At 36.5% G+C, this 21,200-nt stretch overlaps 1 protein-coding gene, 1 long non-coding RNA gene and 1 other non-coding gene across 3 annotated transcripts; 1 reads left to right on the top strand and 2 right to left on the bottom strand.

The window, feature by feature from the left end:
- Nucleotides 1-1,066: 1,066 nt before the first annotated feature.
- On the top strand, nt 1,067-1,173 carry LOC132069055 (small nucleolar RNA R71). The gene has a single exon (XR_009417624.1). It is a non-coding gene; the product is annotated as a small nucleolar RNA R71 (small nucleolar RNA).
- A 12,349-nt stretch (nt 1,174-13,522) lies between these two features.
- Nucleotides 13,523-16,375, bottom strand: LOC132066571 (probable aquaporin NIP7-1). The gene is made up of 5 exons (XM_059459863.1): nt 16,039-16,375; nt 15,427-15,651; nt 14,515-14,709; nt 14,358-14,419; nt 13,523-14,123 (listed from the first exon to the last, which is right to left on the bottom strand). The coding sequence occupies exons 1-5, from the start codon at nt 16,225-16,227 to the stop codon at nt 13,916-13,918; spliced, it is 879 nt and encodes a 292-aa protein (XP_059315846.1). The 5' UTR covers nt 16,228-16,375; the 3' UTR covers nt 13,523-13,915.
- A 2,693-nt stretch (nt 16,376-19,068) lies between these two features.
- LOC132066570 (uncharacterized) lies at nt 19,069-19,440 on the bottom strand. The gene is made up of 2 exons (XR_009416853.1): nt 19,341-19,440; nt 19,069-19,250 (listed from the first exon to the last, which is right to left on the bottom strand). It is a non-coding gene; the product is annotated as an uncharacterized LOC132066570 (long non-coding RNA).
- Nucleotides 19,441-21,200: the final 1,760 nt, after the last annotated feature.

Genomic DNA, 21,200 nt, shown 5'->3' with positions numbered 1-21,200 from the left:
TTATGTGTTATTCATGCCTTACATACTCAGTACATTATTCGTATTGACCCCCTTTCTTCGGGGGCTGCGTTTCATGCCCGCTAGTACAGACGCTCAGTTTGGTGATCCTCCAGCCTAGGACTTCTACTCAGTTGTTTGGGGAGCTCCATTGTTCCGGAGCTTAACTCATTTTAGTACAGATTTTGTTGATATAGACTTATGCATATTCGGGGGTACGGCGGGGCCCTGTTCTGTCATGCTTTACCGTTATACTCATAGAGGTCTGTAGACATGTGTGGGTTGTATATATGTTTTGGCAGCTATATCGACGTAGTTCGTTTTGGATATCCCCATATATAGTGGCAGCCTTGTCGGATTTTGTTATGTCTTGGTTAACTGTGACACCTCAGGAGACAGGTTCGTTCTGATATATGGCATTATGAGTCCACAACATGTTTTTACAAATTCCTATATTGTCCTTAGTTTCAGTTTGATTATTTCTAACAGGTTCGTATACGAGTGTCCAGCTCGGGCACTACTCATGGCCCATCGGTTTGGGTTGTGACAGTAGTTCCCCTGGCTTGAGCCACCATAGTTGTTGTTGTAATTACCTTGTCCCTGTTGAGGTTTCCATTGATTCTGAGTCTGATTCTGATAGCCTCCTTGAGAGTGATTAACATAGTTAGCATCTTCATACTACATAGGAGGCCCCTCTTGATATAAACCCTCTTGAACATGGTACATGCCATTGGGCATTCCCGGAACTTCTTTAACGACATTAACATTCTTCACTTCCTTTTTATCAAGTTTCTTGGTCAGCAAAGAAATATTGGTTGTTATCTGAGCTAGAGTCGGCTGAGTCTCTTGATTCTCCTTCACAATGTTATGGATCATTGGAGCTCCATAGGCTACACTGTCAGTGCCACCCGAATGCTATTCTTGATTGTGAGTAGTAAGCTTATCAAGCAACTGAGTGATTCGGGTATAAGTCTTGTCCATAAAACACCCACCAGCTGCATTATTCGCCACTGCTTGTGTCAATCGATCAAGCCCTCTATAGAACTTCTCCATAGATATATTATCTGAAAAACCATGATTTGGAGACTTCTGCAAATATTCCTTGAATCTCTCCTAAGCTTCAAATAGTTGTTCTCCCGGAAGCTGTTTAAAATCATACATCCTGTCACGAATTTTAGCTTTCTTGCTTGGCGAAAACCACTTCTTCAGAAAAACAGCAACAAGCTCTCCCCACGTATGAATAGTGTTGTGTGGCAGTTTCACCAGCTAAAGAGTTTTGAAAACTCTTAGCCAAATAGCATCATCTGGGACAACATTCTACATATGTTGGGCGCACACACCCACGAAGTTCTTCAAATATTGGTGAGGGTCATTACCGGTAGAGTTTCAAAAATAATCCTTAAATTTGAGCTGTTGGATACTATTATTTGAGCGTCTGTTGTTTAAGTTGAAGTATGATGATCGATGTGCACTCATATTATATGTTTATATTGTTTTTTGTTTTTAATGCTTCAAGTCATCCTTCTTAACTCAATCCAGGAATGTCATTTTTGGAAGCACTTTCGCGATTTGGGGATTTAAGGCATCCAATTCGCAATGAATGAGGGCCTCACTTTTTGGTGCTGATGGGGAAGACTTCTCAACCCCATTTAATGGCACAAAGGTTCATGAAACTTGCACGCTCGGAGGCTCCAAAGGCCGTGTCGTGTGTTTCTAGCGGATTGCAGGGCCATGTGGCTCTCGAGCTCGATTTTGCCTCGAGCGTTTCCGTGATCCTTGATAAAGGGCGCATTGCTAATAACTGTCGAATATAAACAGATATTTATACATTACTTTTAAGTTTTTATCAGGGACGACTCATCCTATCAAAACATAGTCTCTCATCCGCATCTCCTAAAAAAAAGCGATAGCGAGACAGAGGGGGGACTCAACGGATGAGAACGTTGGTAGTCCCAGTATTGGTTGCTTCGAAAGCTTGGGCACGTCTTTTTCCTACTCGTATCAGAGTATGGAATTTTGTGAGAATGCCAATATTATAATACGAGGCGGCAAATCGTCATAATGCAACCTTTTAACCCTCTTGCCGAGGAAATCCATAGTGCGCAACTTAATCCTTCTCTCGGGTGACGATGTGATTTTGACTTCGAAGCTTGCCCCTTAAGTGGGATTTTCTTTAGATGGCTTCTGCAAGTTAGCTCGGGTCTTCTCGGATGATCCCCTGCTGACTGATACGCGGGTTCGAATTTTTTACAAGACGATCTGCAAAGGAAACGATACCACGGAACCACTCTGATCGCCACTGTTATAGTCTTAATCCCCCGATCGTTAGTGCCAAGGCAATTTTTTCTTCTATGGGCGACACGTTTAAACCTTGGGGCGGGCCTTGTCGACCAAAACAAGAAATTTGAGCGCTCCTTTTCTCTGTCGTCGATCGTCCGGATACGCGGCCAATCCGCAAATGGCCAACTAAGTCGGGTCACGTGCCGTATCACTCTTTGACCAAGTGAAGCTATACAATTTTTTTTAGGAAGTTAAGTGTCTTTCCCCGGGAGCCGGAGTTTAATCTCGAGCCCAGATCTACTTGTTCTTCTAGGGTATCCGAGTGGCAAGCAATGACCTTTAGCTCCTTCGTTGTGGATCTCCGTGCATCCGTTTCTTTTAACGCCACGAACCCTCTCGATAGTTAGTCCATTGCATCTTTGTCGGGGAGAGGGAGGATATTTTTGTCTGCGGCTTGCTGTGACTAACCGCGAGTAGGACTCCGGGGTCAGGATTCTGTAATTGCTAGCGACCGCTACCTCCGAATTTTCTTCGACGGTGGTCATGGTCATATCCCCTTAATTGAGCTCCGGTTCTTCCTGAATCTCCGCAATCCCCTAGGGGTTGGGAAGCTTCAGGACTCAATAGTAAGTCGGAGGGACCGCCCTCATGGCATCTAGCCAGGGCCTGCCCAGGACCAGATTATAAGGCCTCTTCTTCGTGGACGACGAACAGGGCCTCCGAGGGGATTCCCTCTACACGAGTGACCATCTTGATCTGCCCTCAAGTGGTCTCGTTCGGCAGTTTGAATTCGATCAGAAAATGTATCATCGAGGTTATCGGATCCGCCGCCTGCGTCTCTATGAGCACTCGAAGGAGCACTATATTCACGGACCTACCTTGGTCGATATGCACACGTTTAATATTAAAACTCAGAGTTTGTAAGGATATTATATACCAGTGCGTCATTGCCTTTTTCCTCTGTTTCACTGAAAGGTAATGACACTTTTCGGGTGGTTTCTCCCTTTCTTTGGGTGGGAGATGGGTACCATCGTTGCAACTCCTGTGACATCACTCCTACCACTTTTCCTCCAAAGGTTACGTTTATCCTTCGCTAAGGTGCTAGCCCATTGTGGAGAGTCCTAGCCCCTATACATCCAATGTTTCGAGCGTTCCTTGGATTGGTATTAATTCTTTCGGGTCTTCCGCTTAACCTCCCCTCGATCCTGTGGTGTAGCCTTCTTCAAGACAGAGTTTGAACCACCGGGATCGCCCACTATATGTCTTCTTACGGGTTTGGAGTTGCGTTGCATTCGCGATCTCTGCCTGGATTGACAAGCACACATTAAAATAAAGGAATTTTTATTTTGAACGGATTACCTGGATGTCATCGTCAGAAGGAAAGTGAGGTTGCAGCCGGCAACGGATACATCCTTACTCTCTGCGAGGCCCCAGAAGCAGCTTTTGGTCACGAATGAAACCTCAAACTTCCGGCCCTATGCATTCTACATCTTACTCTCTGTTTTCGAAGATCATGTGGGTCAGGTCGCTTTGTCCATCTTCTGCCTAGGATTCTTGTCTGCCATTTTAACCAGTCGTTGAACGACTCCCCATTGAATAATGTTAATCGCGCTCCTCGGAATCACCGCTATTCCTGAAACCACGACATTATTTATTAATGTATTAAACGTCATATCATCAAGGCGAGGGAAAATTTCTCTGGCGCTGATGTCTCCTGTCTCGAACCGTTCCCTCTTCTTTTGTTCAAGAGTGAGGGCTGTGCTTTCTGGGCATGATGACGCACTGTATTTTTCGACTCCAGACGGATCTTTTGAGATTTTGCTAGTTCACTTGATTATTTCCCTTTCGACCCTATGTAACTTCTTGGTAAATGCATCAATTCGTTATTTCGCTACCTCGACCCTCTTGGTTTGCGAGGTCGTAAAGATCTTATCTGCGTCCTGATTTGACGTCGGAGTCCCTGCCCTAGAGTGCTTGGCCATGGTAGTCATGGGACTTTCAATGCGCTGCATTCTCTCCTCCTGCGCCTTGAGCGCTGCCATCAATATTTCACTCGTCAAGGATCGTGTATTTTGAGCGAGTTTCTGCCCGTCAGGTTGAGACCGTACTTGACCCTTTCCTCCTAACGAGCATTGGCGTGGTTGTTCTGCTTCGTCGTCATTGGGGACACCTCTACTTTGCTCCTCACTAGGCTTCCTGAGCGGTGTCCCATTCCTGCTGCTTTCGTGCCTTCAATGGATTCCTCCTTGTGCTCAGATATTAATATCCCTACCAATTTCTTCATACCTCTCACCAATATTTGCACATCCTCGGGTTCCTGTATATTGCTCGAACTACCATTAGACATGTCTTTTCTGTGTATAATGATTTCGCTAGAGTTTTTTATAAGGAGAATTTCTATTGCGAATCAGGATAACTCTACAATTGTCTATCCCCACAGACGGGGCAAAACTAATTTTCCGGTGAAAACGGATAATCAGTTAGAGATTTGTAATTTATGGGTTTAAAGACAAGTAGGTCGTATCTAATCCCTGAAACTCTCTTTTTCGGGATCAGTGTTTCAAATTATCAAAGCTATATTAAAAGAACCGAGCTTAATCAATAAGAAAATAATGCAAGACAAACAGATATCTTAAGATCAAGTGATATGCCCGGATGTTTATTGCTTAGGAATAGAAATGAGAGTTAGGTTATAAGAGTGGAAGTGAAAGTGTCCTTATCTTACATGATAAGCTATCTATATATAAATCAAAACGAGACTTTTCAACCCCAATGTTCAATTGATGTGATTCTACTGTGCTCTCACATGCTTCCTGACTCGGCGCTCTGATCGAGACCTACTGATGTGACCCGAGTTGGTGGGAGTGGATGCCGGCTGCAGAAGCCCTCCCGGCCTCACCGGGCTCTTGACTATGGAAAATAGCTTGAGCACGGATTTCGCTCAATACAGTTGTTTTGATAAATAAGCGGGGTTTTTACTTAATTTTTAGTATTTGGTAAGTAAACATCTATATGTAGTCTAGTAAAACACTATGAGGGTGGGATATGAGCGGGGGTTCAGGGGTGGTAGGAGTTGGGATGGTCAAAGGGTAGGCGTTGGGGGAATTAATTGGGTGGGTGGGGAGAAGTCCATGAATTTGGAATGTCATTTGTGAAACTTGGTTTTCCTACTTTTATTAGGTAATTCATTTTCCTCATTTTTAATTAACTTGTTTTTCTAAAGAAGATGTTTCTCAAAACATTTTGACCAACCAAACATGGAAAAATTGAAAAATGTTTTCCGTCATACCAAACACATCCTAAGTATGCACTGTCATAATCCAAAAGAATAATAGCATTTTTGGTCCCTCAATTATCAGTAAATTCTGATTTTGATCCTTGTAATATATGATTCAACCCTTTTAATCTTCACTTAATTAAAATGTGTGCTTTTTGTCACTTTATGTGGGAAATATGTTAAATTTGGACTATTTTTGGAATTATGTTGTGTTCAAATATGTAGTAATTGTAAAAGCTTAACATAATACATGAGTAATTAAATGGTACAATGATTAATAATTCTTGATTGCCTTAGTCTAAGCCGAGGGTCTACCGGAAACAACCTATCTATCTCTCAAGGTAGGGGTAAGGTCTGCGTACACTCTACCCTTCACATACCCCACTTTGTGGGACAATATTGGGTATGTTGTTGTTGTTATTAACAATTCTTGAAATTCATGAATATTACTAACAAATGGATCAAAAGTGCACATTTCAAGAAATTGAGGGTTAAATGAGCATAATCAAATATCACAAAGATTTAGATTAGAATTTATCTATAGTTAAGGAACCCAAAAATCTACTAACGCTAATCCAAATAAGGGAGAAAACTACTCTCATATATCTCAATCGTAAGATACTTAAGCATTCATATGTTGATGTCTGAATATGTATTAAACTCTTGTAATCTAAATCCTAGATCATTTTATTTGAAATCGAGGGAATACATGTTAAAGAATGTTATATTTGTCCAGTTGGGTGTGCGAAGAAAGCCCCATATTGGTAGTTAAAAAGATTGGGAATCAACATATAAGGTGCATGAATCTCTTATTGGTGTGAGATCTTTTGGGGAAAACCGTTCGGGCTTGGCACAAAGAAGACAATATCACACCATATTAAGAGTATATGCGGGGTGGTGGAGCCCATCAACTGTTATCAGAGCCTAGGTTTGGCAGGATGAATATGAGGATGACAGAGAGATGGCGCAGCCCTTATATTTGGAGACACACACATAAGAAGAAGCTAGCTAGCTACGGGCTTTGATTGCCATAATACTCTAATGATGTGGGTGACACATAGTCGTGATCGTGGTAGTGAGCCACATGGAACTTTGTTCGAAGGATAAATTGTTGGGTGTGCGAACAAAGTGCCATGTCGATAGCCAAAAAAATTGGGAGCCAACATATAAGGTGTAGGAATCTCTTAACGGTGTGAGTCCTTTTGGGACCGTATGGGCTTGGCCCTAAACGGACAATATCACACCATGTTAAGAATATCTAGGGCTGATTGAGCCCAACATGTTTCTTGTTTGTTGCTTTGGGTTTTCAAATGAGTTTAAATTATTCCGGGCTCTTCCACAAATCATCTTAAGATTTTAAGCTGAATTTTCAGATTCTTTTACATGATATTCCCAAATTTTGGTGAGTTCATTCCGTTGGCACAGTCACTACTCTAAGCCGACTCCTATTGAGTTTTTTCTTGTTGTATTTAAGAATAAAGAAAATCAAATCCTAGCGTAACCTTGGAACACGCTATATATGATTGAAGGTGCTAGAAAATGTTACATTAATTCTTCATCAGTTATATAAGGATATCCAAAAGAGTTTAAACTATCATAAGCTATTCCATTAATCGCTTTCAAATTTTGAGTCGGATAATCAGATTCTTTTTCGGTACATCTATATTCTCTTTACCTTAAATTTTCACAATGTGTCGTTAGCAATTTTAGTTTAGAATAATAAAATCCTTAAGTCTAGATTCTAGGATTTGTCTAAGACCGTCAAATTAGGCCTTGAGCCTAATTCACATCTCAAAAACTAGCTCAAAGGGAAGAGGATTGCTCAGTTTTTAAGGTTCATGCCTCGTCCGTCACCGATGTGGTAGGCATTTTCATCCCCATCGGTCTGAGGGCATTTGCCCCCCCCCCCCACCTCTTTTGTTTTGGGGGCCCACATCGGATCGAGCCTAGGCCTAATACCATGTCAAATTCGGCTTTGGGCCTAACTTACACCCCAAAAGCTAGGTCAAAGGGAGGAGGATTTTCTAAGTCTTATAAGGAGCCCAAAATTCTCGTCTGTCACCGATATAGTATATTCTCTTCAAAGTCTCATTGGCTTTTATGAACTTGGGGGCTGGAGCATAGAAAATTACAGCAATATGATTAAGACCGGGAAAACTAATGTTTGTATTTGAAAATGGTTTTGCAAGTGACAGCCACGATATTTGTTTGTTTAATCTTTCCATTGACAATTGGGGTGTGGATGAAAAAATATCTTCAAGAGCCCATATGCTTTTTCTTGTGCAAAAATGGTCCACAATGTCCATAATTGTGGGAAAGGGGGACCATGCTGAGATTCATCTTTTCGATTACTAAAATACTCCATTGTCCTATTAAAAAAAAAAAAAAAAAAAAAGATTTTCCCAATCCATCCTCATTTTAATTTCCTACTTATTTCTTTATATCACTCTCATGATAATGTAACGTCTGCAATTCTCAAATATCTAAAGTCCCTTCGATGTAAAATAATTGAGGTTTTAGCCTTCAAAAGTCGATCCAAAATAATTCAGGTTTCACAAAACCAAGAAAGTAATTAGTTCTCTTTTTCAAATGTGCCCTTGACATATTTTCATATCCCCATAATAATTATGTCAACATAAAAAATTGCTTAAGAGGATCATAATTAAGGGTATATAAGTCAAAACCTTTCTTAATTTTTAAGAGTTAGTGAATTCCTTAATCCATGTCCCCAAGCTTAAAATCTCGATTATTTTGACAGGAGGGAGTAAACATTTAGGGAGAAAAGAGGAGTTGATTGGTTTTGCCATCACTGCTTTTGATTTTGTATATATAAAAGAAAAAGTAACCTTTTTATGTTCAATATCTATAAATTTCTTGGACATGGTAATGTCTAAAGACTAAAAGCTAAATCCTTAGTAGCTTTTAACCAATAAAGTAATGAATACGTAGGATATTTCTCGATTGTAGTCGGCCTTTTGTAATGAAGAAAATGAATTTCTTGAAAATTCTAACAGATTCGTTTGCATATTATTTATTTTGTTTTTTTCCCTGTCCATTAGAAAATAAAGAAATAGCGGGCATATCAAAAAGCAGCTAACAGTTTGCCAAAAAAAAAAAAAAAATCAATAATTTTAATGTCATTAATTTCAGATGTGATAGGTAGCTCCCAAACACTAGGAAGACAAGTTTCTATTCCAAATAATATCGACAGATATAAAAAATTGCTTAAGTCATAATTCTTTCAAGATATGTTTCCAAAGTATCTTAATTTAGACAAATGTGTGGGCCATTTCTATTCCACTTAGACAATTTTTGTATCGTTATCGGAGGGAGAAACCAACACCAAAGGAGTTGATTGGTTTTGCCATCGCCTTTTTGATTGCACATCCAAGAAAAAAGTAACCAAAAGCTCCCAATTTTTAATGGTCAAAACTCCACGAATTTAAATTTAATTTACCAATAAAGTAAAATGAGTTATTTCGATTTAATTGAGTCGGCACAATTTAAATGAGTTGGCACAATTTAATTGGCCACTTAATCAGATTCGTTTTCAGACGATTTATTTTGTTTTTTGTTCCCGATAACGATACAAAAATTGTCTGAATAGTGGAATAGAAATGGCAGCTAACAGTTTGCCAAAAAAAAAAAAAAAAATCAATAATTTTAATGTCATTAATTTCTCAAAGAAGTGGATGACCACGGTGTTTGTCGATGGGAAGACAAGCCTTCTTTTTTTTTGTTCTCGAGAGTAGTTCTTCTATTTTTTTTTGGGAGGGAAAAATAAATAAAAAGGTAACTTTCATGGGCCCAAAAAATAATAATGCAACAAACATAATTAATTAGCAACGACAAAAGAAATCATTGGCCATAGTTGAGGTAATCAATATGGCAAATGCTATATATGTTGTCCAAACGTTACACTTCAATCCTTCGTGGAACTTTAACTTCAAGTAAATAAAATAGTAGGGGTGTTCATGATCCGGTTTGGATCGGTTAGTGCTTAAAAGATGACCAAATCATTTAAGTTGGTTTTTTAAATACAAGAATCAAATCAAACCAATTAAGTCGGTTTTTCACTGAGTCGATTTATGTCGGTTTTTTCGATTTTTTTGATCTTTTCGATTTTTATCAATTTTTAATAAGATTATTATTTTTCTTAACTATATACACAAAATGAATTAAGCAGAAAACATGTTAGTGCTGACTAAAAATCATCCGTTGGACGATCGAAGGGTACACTAATTAGCCCCAACATATATACATAACCATAAGAAGATTAACCTAAAAGACATATAGAACCTAAGAAGATTAACCTAAAAGACATATAGAACCTCTGCTAACTCTCCTCAACAGATGGACACGAACAAGGTCCCGAAGGTATAAAAGGATCATAGGAAAGTTAAAACTATCCAAACATATCACAGCAATTATAACAATCAAGTTATCAACTATATCCCGATCGGATCACAAATCCCTTACTCCTAATCTAAGATAACCTAATAATTGGAACATGAAAACATACATGAATTTCAAATAATCAACGAGAAAGAAAAATTCCCCAAACCAGAACACTAGGAAGCATCTATAGTTTAAATTACACCACATTGCAACCTCGATTAATGTATATCTTGCAGTAAAGGGAATACCTTTACAGTGGAAAGATGACTAAAATTAGGTTTTTTAATTACTCTATTTTGATACTCATATACGCCTAAGGTTCCAAGGCATAACTTGTATCCATGCGCTTCATATTCGGCCGGAGTTCGCTCCCAGAAATATAGGGACTTAACCGCAATACTTATCGAAAGGGAACTCTTTGTATATAAGTTATGCCTAGGGCAAGACCCTTAGGAGATATAAGGAAGGTATTGAGAAAAGGAATCTGGTCTTTAACGATCCAGTCTTAGCTAGCAAGTGTATGGACTCATACTTTGAGGGCTGTTAGCTAGTGTGTATCATCTTACGAGAATAGAGGATGGTGTGGATCAACCAGAAGAGGTATGCATAAAAGTATTTGCCTCAACATTTTCATTTCCCATCTCATGGAAAACCCTTTTTGCTCCGCTTTGCCTTATCCCCCTCTAAGGGTATTTTAGTGATAGGTTCTATAGGAACCGACGATCTATTTGGTGAAATACCTAGCGTCAAACTCCTATGTTCCTTTCATTACGGTATTTCTAAACAAGTTCCTGGATAACAAGCCTAAAGGTTATGGGCCATATTTTCCTTTGATTTGTACTTAGGCCCGAAGAAAAAATTAATATACAATATATACTACAGTAAAAACTTTCATATATATATATATATATATATATAAAATCATAATTTTAAATATTATTCGTATAATCGGTTTGATTGGGGATTTTCGGTTATTTTTTACTTAAAATCAAAATCAAATCATATTTTGTCGGTTTTTAATATTAAAAATCAAATCAAATCAAACCTAAAAAAGTTAATTCGGTTTTCGATTTGATTCGATTTATCGGTTTCCCGTGACCAGTTGTGTGCTTTACATAGTTCTTTTGCCGTCTTCAAGGGAACTATGGAGAAGGATAATGTCTCTTTTGTTTTGTGTTAGTTGATCTTTTAACGTTTAGCCAATTTGTTTAGTGAAAAACTTTATGTTAACACACTACTAAAAAAAGGAATTAGCGACAAACAAGTTTTGTAGCTAAATACAAAATTCACCGTTAATCCGATTTAGCGACAGATATAAAAAATATTTATTAACTACGAGCTATTTAGCAACTAATTAGAGACAAAATTCGTAACTAATTTCAATTTTTTTTTTAGTGACATGGCATGTTCCTTGCTCAATTTTGAAGAATTGATGTGAACATGTCGAGAAGGAAAAAGTTTTTTCCTCTTTTTTTTTTTTTTTATTTCTTTCCAATTTATAGCGTGGTTGATGAAGTTTGAAGCGCTAGGTTACGAGTTTAATTAGTGCCTAAAGAAAGTAAAAGAGAAACCTCAAGTTTGTTTTTGATAATTGTTTAAGATGTTGATTGTGAAGACAATTTAACATTAATTATATCAATATTATCAGACTATTTAAACTAGGGATGTCAATAGCACGGTTCGGCCGGTTATTTTTAAAATTTATATCATACCTATTTTTGGATTATTTTATTTTATATAACCAAAATTAAAATTTTCAAAACCGTCCCATCATATATTTCGATTTCTTTGGTATCTGTACGATTCAATTAATTTTCGATATTTTTTTTTATAACATCATGTAAGATTCAATAGTAATAGTTAGAAAAAGATACCATGCATACTTTCACGGGAATTTGACAAAAACTCTCTAGACACTTTTACTTTAAAAGGTGATGAATCAAGATAAAATCAACGACAACAAGAATAGAGGTTCATCCCACTAGTTTACATTAGTGTAAACAGACTTCAACAAAGACAAAAAATTTAGATCACAAGAGTGAAAAGAAATTAATCTAGATGGAACTCAAGAACTGAATCTACTAAGATTAAGTATCCAACAAGAGAAATTTAAAATCATATAGGAATATATTATCTAATTTGTAGCTTGCTACTCAAGATCGTTGGAATAGTGTAGCTACCTATTAATATATTAGAACTAATTAATTTTAATAGGTTCGAAGTAGCATAATATATATATATATATATATATATATATATATATATCTTAGAACTAATTAATTTTAATAGGTTTCGGGGTAATATATATATATATATATATATATATATATATATATATATATATATATATATATATTTCGGAGTTGGGACTTCGGGTGTTAATTACCTGTTGTCTTGTAGTCGTTTCCATCACCCTAGACCCAAGACGAGATATTTTATTTTTCATTATTTAAACTTAATATATAAAATATATTTTACACATATAAGTTTATTCAGTGCGATTTGGTATTTTTTTCAATTTGTTTTTATAAAATTAAAAACCAATAATCATTCGATACAATACGTTTCGGTCAATAATAGTGTTTTAAAAGACCATTGACACCCCTAACTTGAACCATCATTTCTTGTTGCAAGTTACTTCCTCTAACCAAATAATAGAGCTAACCCTTTCGCCACTACTCTTTTGTGTTGTTTTCATGCAACTATGTGGAAAATGACAATGTCTTTAATTCACATTATTTGGTCTTTCATCCTAACGTCAGCGACTTTGTTTACTAAAAATATGTTTATGTCATCATATCATGTTCTTGATCATGAGTTCATAAGAATTAACTATACAAATTAAATACCATGGAAGAAAAAGTCTTGCCCCTTTGCGAATCTGTCTCCAATCATCTAATGTCATCAAGCGTGGATCATCCAAGTAGTGAATTATTGGCCCAAATTTAAAAGAATGAAACAAAAAGAGTAACTAATTCCATATGTATAAGTAGGGCCTTACAATATAATTATCTTGTCTTTTGATTATTGCTTAAGATGTTGATTGATATTTGGTAACAAGTAATTAGCATGATTGTTGGTAGAGTATAAGCCGGGCTACTTCGAACCTTTATGTTTGGTTGAGTTACGGCTAAATTTAAAAGAAAGAAACACGAAAGTAATTCAATATAGGTAATTTTATGCAATTGGGACAAGCTAACTTTGCAAGTCTCAAGCATTTTGAGCTATCATTTCGAGGTGCGAGCTATATTACCAAAATGAATAGAAAGCAAAGACGAAGTGTCAAAAACTCAAAATAGGCAGGGGCTATATATCTTTTCTTTCTTTATGAGCGTTCGAGATTTTGACCAAGGGAAATTTCATAGTATCATTACTAGAATACACGTTAAGTTAGTTCGGAAAAGGTATATATTTAGCATTATTTACGATGGCGTGTGTCGTGTGAGCATAACTCGAACTATATATTACAAATAAAATGAAATATAGATAATAACTCTAAATCTAATTTTGTCTCCACCTGCGAATCCATTCCGTATAAATATGTATATTTATGTTTTATGTATATACAGAGGGCATGAAAGAAACAATCTTCTATTACCCCCTCTCTATCTATTGTTGTATATGATGACGTGCTGGATATGAATTGTAGTTGAGTTGTTACAAAGAATGGAAAGAAAGTGACAAATTTGCACAAACGTTATCCAACGTGACACTCAAGTTGTTATAGTGCTCAATTTTCCAATAGCGGCAAATTCTTGAGGTCACCAATGTATTATGTTATTCAAGAACATATGTATACGACATCGATCGGTTTAAATAGGATATATATACAGATATTTTGGTAACTTCCTATCACATAACGAAAAGAAAAAGTGAACTATGAGAATCGAACCTACATTTATTGTGAGAAAACTTCCACAAATACCATTAAAATTTAAGTTTATACTAAACTAAAATTATTAGTTAGAGTGGATTATGTTGATGAGTTATTCTTGGAGAGGAATTAGGTTTGCAAGACCAGCCTTGAAGGCGTAAAAGCCGATAGAAGACAACTCCTGCAACAGCTCCTATAATTGGGGCTACAATATAAATCCACAAGTTATCAAACTTCCATGCAACAATTGCTGGTCCCAAAGACCTGGCAGGGTTCATCGATCCTCCTGAAATAGGGCTGCAATCACAATTAAACAAATAAAATATAAGATGCTTTTCTCGAATAAATAATTAGAATTACTATCTTATAGATATGAGTTTAGGTGCAACATATGTTACAACTTCATTCTGTATATAAGTTAGAATCAAAATAGTGACCGTCACTGCACCCATTGCACACAATGTGGATTTGATGTGCCTGTCCACCCTAACTCGAAAAAATTGAAGAATAATGGCATGCAATGAAAATTACCCCGAAATTAGGACAGCCAGTCCTATGGCCACTCCAACAACAAATCCAGACAATGGTCCTGTCTACAAAAATAAAATATTTAATTAATACGTATACGTTACAAAAAAAAAAAATCCAAAAATATTAGAGGGAATTATTGCTATTAGTGTTATCTTACAGACTGAGGATCATTTATCAGTGATGCAGTTAGGAAGAGAACAATGAAGGTTGCCAAAAGCTCCACTAAAAATGCTGAAGTGCAACCATGGAGAGGTCTTGTTGTCACAAATTCTGCTTTTAATCCATACACCAATTTTCCTGTATATGTAGCCAGTATAGAACCTCCCACTTGTGCCACTACATAAAGTGGAACCTAAACAAAAACAGTTCTAATAATCTTAGAGAATAAGAATTGAACTAACATTCCATTAAGATTCCTTGTTTTAGAATAGCATTCAATTCTCTCTTTTTTCTCCTCTATTTGGCGTGTCCTTTTCCTTCAGTTACCCCGATCTTTTCATATACAATAATCTTCTTATATCCATAATCCATGACTCGCCTAATTCAGACTTGCATATTGCAAAGCTCATAAAAGGGAAACATTTCCTATCATCATGGAGTTTCCAATTGCCAAATTCGAACCCGACAGTAAATTTGTGGGATTTTCTCATTTTTGGCCAGTTGGCCGAAATTAATTACGGACGCTAGTCAAAATATACAAAACATATACATTGGTTATGTATACCGAGGTCTATCAGAAACTACGTCTCTACCTGCACAAGGCAGGGGTAAGGTCTGCGCACACACTACCCTCCCTAGACTTCACTTATGGGAATACACTGGGCATGTTGTATAACATTGATTATGCATATAATGTGTATGTTATATGTATATACACATAATATACAGAATTAATACACATTTTTTGGCTATTATTTTTTACGGCGGCCTGAAAAGGTAAGTATCCCTAGAAACAATTTCATTAGTCTCACCAAACATAGGAAGAAAAATTATTTCCTCTCCATTTTTTCTTTTAGTTTTCAAATAGATCATTATAATGAAGAATGTAAAAAAACTTTGAGTTACAAACCTTGGACCATGGAAAATGACCAACAGCTGCAAATGCTAAAGTGACAGCAGGATTAATATGAGCCCCAGAAATGGGGCCTATAGAGAAGACTACAACAACTACTGTTAGTGCTGCTGTGGCTGCATATTCCATAAGCCCCACCTTCACTCCCATTATTTCCATGCTTGCCATCATCCCACATATACAAAACATTAGCAAAAATGTCCCCAATGCCTCCGCAAAAACCTGCAACAACATTCAAAAAAAAAAAAAAAAAAATATTGAGTTTTTGCTTTGATTATATTTGCTAGTTTCATTCTATAAATAGCATATATTTATATGGACAAAGTTCAAGTCTGAGACAATATACGTGTACCCTCTGCTTATATGTTAAGATCTGCGGGAGTAGTACAAAAGAAAAAAAGTAGGAATTAGCGACAACCAACTTTTGTCGTCACTAAACAATAAAAAGCCGTAGCTAATCCAATTTAACGATGAATTATCAATATATCTTGTTTGTTAGGGGCTATTTAACGGCAGATTAGCGATGCATTTCATAGCTAATTCCAGTTTTTTTTTTTTTTCGGTACTGTATATGTTAAATGAAGTGACAAGTAATTAACGATCGCTAACCATACGAAGGAGGGTCGGATTAATTCCTAGTGGTGAGTTGCAAAAGTTTCTCTTCTTCAACAACTCTCCATTGCTTGATGTTGAATGGGATGTTGTCTCTTGATCATATGTCGTTTGTTCGCTCGTTGATGCATCAGCTGGAAATTCGACGGATGAACGATTTTCAAAAGAAGGCAATTTCATGATCATTCAACTAATAATCTCCCTTCATATGTTGTAGTAAAGGATGTTTAATTTAAAGGTTTCACGAATCGTTTCTAAAGTTACCAAATGCACAAAACCAAGGTAAAGATGATGCAAAAGAGAGACTTTTTTTTTTGTTATTCATTTGTTATATATTGAAACTTCTTTGTATAGTTTTATAATCCAAGTGTAACAAGGTGAAAGTTCAACAGAAAATCGACACACATTTCTTGTGTCACTCCCAAAGTATGGAAAAGGTTGTTCATGCATTTTAGCGTGTCCATGATTTCATTTAAGTAAGCGTTTGACTTGTTATGAGATTACACGTTCGTTCAAACTCTTCACCTCTCAAGATTTCCCTACTAGATTATGTATCAAGAGAAAATATTCATATAAAAAAATTAACTAAATATCTAATCGATCAAAATAAACAAACAGACCATAGGCTTAGTGCACTGGGTTACCTCTCTTGTACCTGCTCATGTTCTTCGTTTCCCCTATCTTTAAATTAAGTATGCCATCTTCAGCACTGCTCATGCCCCATGCTATTCGATCCATTTAAATTGATTCAATTAAGGGCTGCAATTAGTATGGATACGACTCGCGTGTTAACAAAAAAATGGAGTTTTAAGCAATATCCAAGTGGAAGTGAGTAAAATAAAAAAGAGGGAGATAAATTGACCTTTTCAAGAATTTATATATTATCAATAATCAAACACGTCGTCGTAGACAACTGACTTTTGATATATAGTGGAGTAATGAAAGATTATTGATAAGTATAATAAAATAGATAACTTTTGGAGCAGTCCAAAATAGAAAAGATAAAATACTTAAGCACAGAAGGAGTAACCAATTATGGGGGGAAAACAGAGGCGAGTGTGTGATATGAATTTTCACCAAGCGTCCTTTTTAAGGATCCACGTTTAACTTCTAGCCATGTTTAGAAATATTTAGTAAATATAGATATCTGTTAGAACTTCTCTTTCTCCCCTTTCTCCTTCCTCCTCCTCCATCTTCTTTATATGTGCCGTAAAAAATAGAAAATCCTTTGCAGTTTCTGTGATTGGTTTGATTGAAGAAACTTGAAGAATAATAGTATTGATTATATGAGCTTGCTTATTGAAAAACACAAAGTGAGTCTATTAATTTTTTAAAATTTGCGTTTAATCAAACATTGAAAACTATTTGAATTGATATTAGAAGGTTGGATGTCAAATTTGAAGCCATTTAGATAATCTTTGAAGCAAAATTATCTTGCTGAAATTTATGTACAAGTCCAAAAAATCCTCGTTTGGCATAAAATTTGTACCAAATGGTGACAACTTTTTTTTCCTGCAGTCCTGACAATTCGCAAGGACTTGGCAAAATAAGTATTACTCCCGATGATCTGCCAGGACATGTGAACAATTTGTTCCAAGTTAGATCACCATTTGTTCTAAAGTCATGCTGATCACCAGATTATTGCCAGACAAGTCTTTGCATATCCATAAAAAACTCATGTGATTTGTAAGCAATTTGTTTCAATGTTACATGTAAATTTATTTTAAAGTCGTGGTGATCCATTAGGAGTTGTGGCAAGGCAAGTCTTTGCCATTATCCGCCAAGATTGCGGCAAGTATTGACCCGCTCTATCCAAATTTTAACCCTTAAGCTATTGTTGATAAACTTATCTAAATGGAATCAAAACCTAAATAATGGCACAAAAGTTACCTATCTGTGCAAATCGTCATGACCAATTTATGGCCCGGTCCATACGTTACGTCTCCTCTTCTTTTATTCATTTTTTTTTGTGTGGATTGTCCTTCAAAAGCACTGGTCTTTAATTTTTGCCCCACAAATTTGAAATCTTTAGTTTTTGTCCTTTGCCTAAAAACCCATGGGTTCCGGGTTCGAACCCGGCTTAGACAAAAATAAAAATAAAAATTCGCAAGGCAGAGGTTCAGGCAAACTATGCCTGATGGCTTGCAAAACTATGCCTGCAGGTAAAGTTTTGCATTCAAAATTCTGCCTGAGGCCTAACTTTGCTACAAAAGTTTGCCTTGCGATTTTTTTTTTTGACTAAGCCGGGGTTCGAACCCCAAACCTCATTAGGTGAAGGACAAAAATTAAAGACTACCAATTTACGGCAAAAATTAAAGACTACCAATTTGCTGCACAAAAATTAAAGACCACCCCAAAATAAGGACATTCGTACGAATGACCCTCTTTTATTAGTAAAACTTACACAAATAACTACCTTTTAACAGTTTCTAACAAGTTATAGCTATAAGTTGAAGATTTACAATTCGTAGTCGCTTTTTCGTATTTCGGTTGTATCTCACGTTTTTAAAATACGAGAAATATAGCGAAATACGAACGTAAAATGGTCGTTGAATAAAAAAAAAGGCTATATTTATGGCAATAAAATCTTTTTCAAATTATATGGTAATTTGTATTAATGGTTCCATGATTCTCGCAAACCTCATGAGGTTCCATTACAGCTAACGTCTCTCTATCAAAATCACTCCATTCAAAAGTTTTTTGTTAGCTTTTGTTGTATTCAGTTGCATTTCGCGTTTTTGAAATACACGAAAATACAAAATTTGCGTAGTAAAAATCGGGTCGTATTATGGAACATATTTTCTTCTTTCATTTTAAATGGTAAGTCAAATTAAATCAACCATGTATCACGCATAACGGTGAAGTTCCATAACAACCCACGTTTTCTCTCTCCAAATTACTCCATTCCAAACTTTTAGAAATACTTCCAAATACAAAAATATACACTCGAATACAATGAAATATGGTTGACCGTTTAAGAAATATAAAATTGTAGTATGCATATATACAATGGAATACAATGAAATGTATCAGAAACTGTGTCGTAAATTAGAAATACATTGAAATATAGCGAAATATACTGAAACAGTACACTGAAATATACTGAAACAGTACATTGAAATATAACGAAATATACTGAAATATACTGAAATATACTGAAACACCACAACCACAAACCCTACCGAACCGCCACAACAACTGGAAAAACCCTCCTCTTTCCTCCGCCGCCTTTCTTCCGATCCACCATCCTGCTTCACTCCAAAAACCCTACCGAACCACCACAACAAACTGGAAAAAACCTCCTCCTTCCTCTGCCGCCTTTCCTCGATCCACCACTGTCCTCCTCCACTCCAAAAACAATACCGAACCACCACCAAAAACCATTAATACATGAAGCATGGAGTTCGGATCCGGAACTAGAACCCAAAAAGGCTTTTTTTTTTGAGTTTGGAGATGGAGATGGTAGTAATAGTGGTGGTGGTGGTGGTGGCGGTTCCGGTGAAACCCACTGCTCCCTCTTTTTCAGATCTGAGTGTATTCTCAGATTTGGCGTCGTTCCACCACCGTCGCTACCACCTCATCATCATCAACAACAGGAGCAATGGCAGCGACATCGACGCGCTTTAACGGCCTGAGTAAAGTCATGGTTGTTATTCGACTAGGAAGCAGCAACAACTTGTGCAACAACGATGTTGCTATAGTTTCTACGAGCTTTAACGCTCAGTTGCCTCACGAAGTTTGGCTGAAGGAGAAGAGAGAGATAGAGAAAGGGAGGGAGAGAGGCGGCAGTAAGGGGAAGGGGAGAGAGGAGAGAGAATTTTTTTTAGGGTTTGAAGAAGATAATAAATCTTAAATGTGTAGTGAGGGAGAATAGCGAGGTAGATGTATTTCAAAAGTTATTGGACTAGTTATGAAACGTAATTTTGGAAAAATAAAGCTACAAAAATTAAATAAAAAATAAGTAGTTATTATTCATAAATAAGTCTTAGAGATAGTTATAGCAAGTAAATTTTCCCTTATATTTTGACGTTTTGAGTCCACTATATTGGGCTATTAGCCCAACTAAGTGGTTTTAATGGCATTTTGTCGTTATGAATGCAAGAACAAAAGCAAAAGTATACAAAGGAAGATTCTACTCTTGTTCTTGTATACCTTTTTTTTCTTCTTTCTAATATAACCTAGCGATTGGCGAAGAAAGGCATCAACCACAAAGTCATGAGAAGTTCTGTTGATAAGGATAATCAGATTAAGAGAACGGTTGTTTAATCGATTCTGAGTGAGGCTATTCGCAATGGAGAACTGATACGAGGTTTGACAGAACTCAATGCTTAGGTCGATTCTTATATACAGGTGTGAATTAAGGCATAAATAAATTTGAACATACATTCTTAGAACATATTCTCTTACAGAAGTTAAATTTGCCACTGGCTTGTCAGGATGCAGCCTCCTTGAATTCTTCATTGTCGCTTAGAGAAAATTCGATCAGCGCAATAACTTGAAACTAACTTTATGTTTTTTAATTTAATTATCTTTTCTACTCCCTCCGTCTCAATTTATATGAGGGGGCTCGGAGTATGGGGGTCAAAATAGTTAATATTTGACTCAATCCCAAACAAAGATTCTTTAAGTATTTTATAATAAAATTTGCATATTTGAAAACTACATAAAAAATAATATAAGTCCGCATAATTAATTAGTAATTCACAATATATGAAAAGAATTTGAGAAAATCGTAGTCAAAGAAAGAACTGTTTGACTCTCCAAATAGTAAAACCATCATATAAATTGGGATGGAGGGAGTATTTGATTTTCTAACTAATTATGAATTTACGCCGCATAGAGCTCATTTAAGGGAATATGGATCAAAACAGGTGCAGAGCATCCTTAGGTTATGAATACCACGTAGTATATATTAACATACAGAAAATCCATGTCGCGGACCCTAACAGTACGTATTTTCTGGCAACCTACACTGACTTCGCATCAAAAAATGACTATCATCTTCACCTGGTGCGCAATTTCATGCAGATGGCCGTAATACTCTCTCTAAATATATGTCATGCATGTACTATTTATGTATTTGATCCCGTAGTTTCTAAGTGAAGCTTGGAAAAACTCAAAAAGTAGCCACATATGAGAAATTAAATTAATAAGCCACA

Source organism: Lycium ferocissimum, chromosome 8 (assembly GCF_029784015.1).
Source record: "Lycium ferocissimum isolate CSIRO_LF1 chromosome 8, AGI_CSIRO_Lferr_CH_V1, whole genome shotgun sequence".
NCBI classification, from domain to species: Eukaryota; Viridiplantae; Streptophyta; class Magnoliopsida; order Solanales; family Solanaceae; genus Lycium; species Lycium ferocissimum.
Note: the sequence above shows the minus strand (reverse complement) of the source record. Positions and strands in the feature narration are given on the sequence as shown.

What these genes read in the sequence shown, in the direction of transcription:
- LOC132066571 (XM_059459863.1), bottom strand. Translation starts at nt 16,227, where the DNA reads ATGATCATGAAATTGCCTTCTTTTGAAAATCGTTCATCCGTCGAATTT. An exon ending in ATCCGACCCTCCTTCGTATG is followed by an intron (nt 15,652 to 16,038) that starts GTTAGCGATCGT and finishes ATGTTGTTGCAG; the next exon opens with GTTTTTGCGGAGGCATTGGG. An exon ending in GTCATTTTCCATGGTCCAAG is followed by an intron (nt 14,710 to 15,426) that starts GTTTGTAACTCA and finishes GTTTTTGTTTAG; the next exon opens with GTTCCACTTTATGTAGTGGC.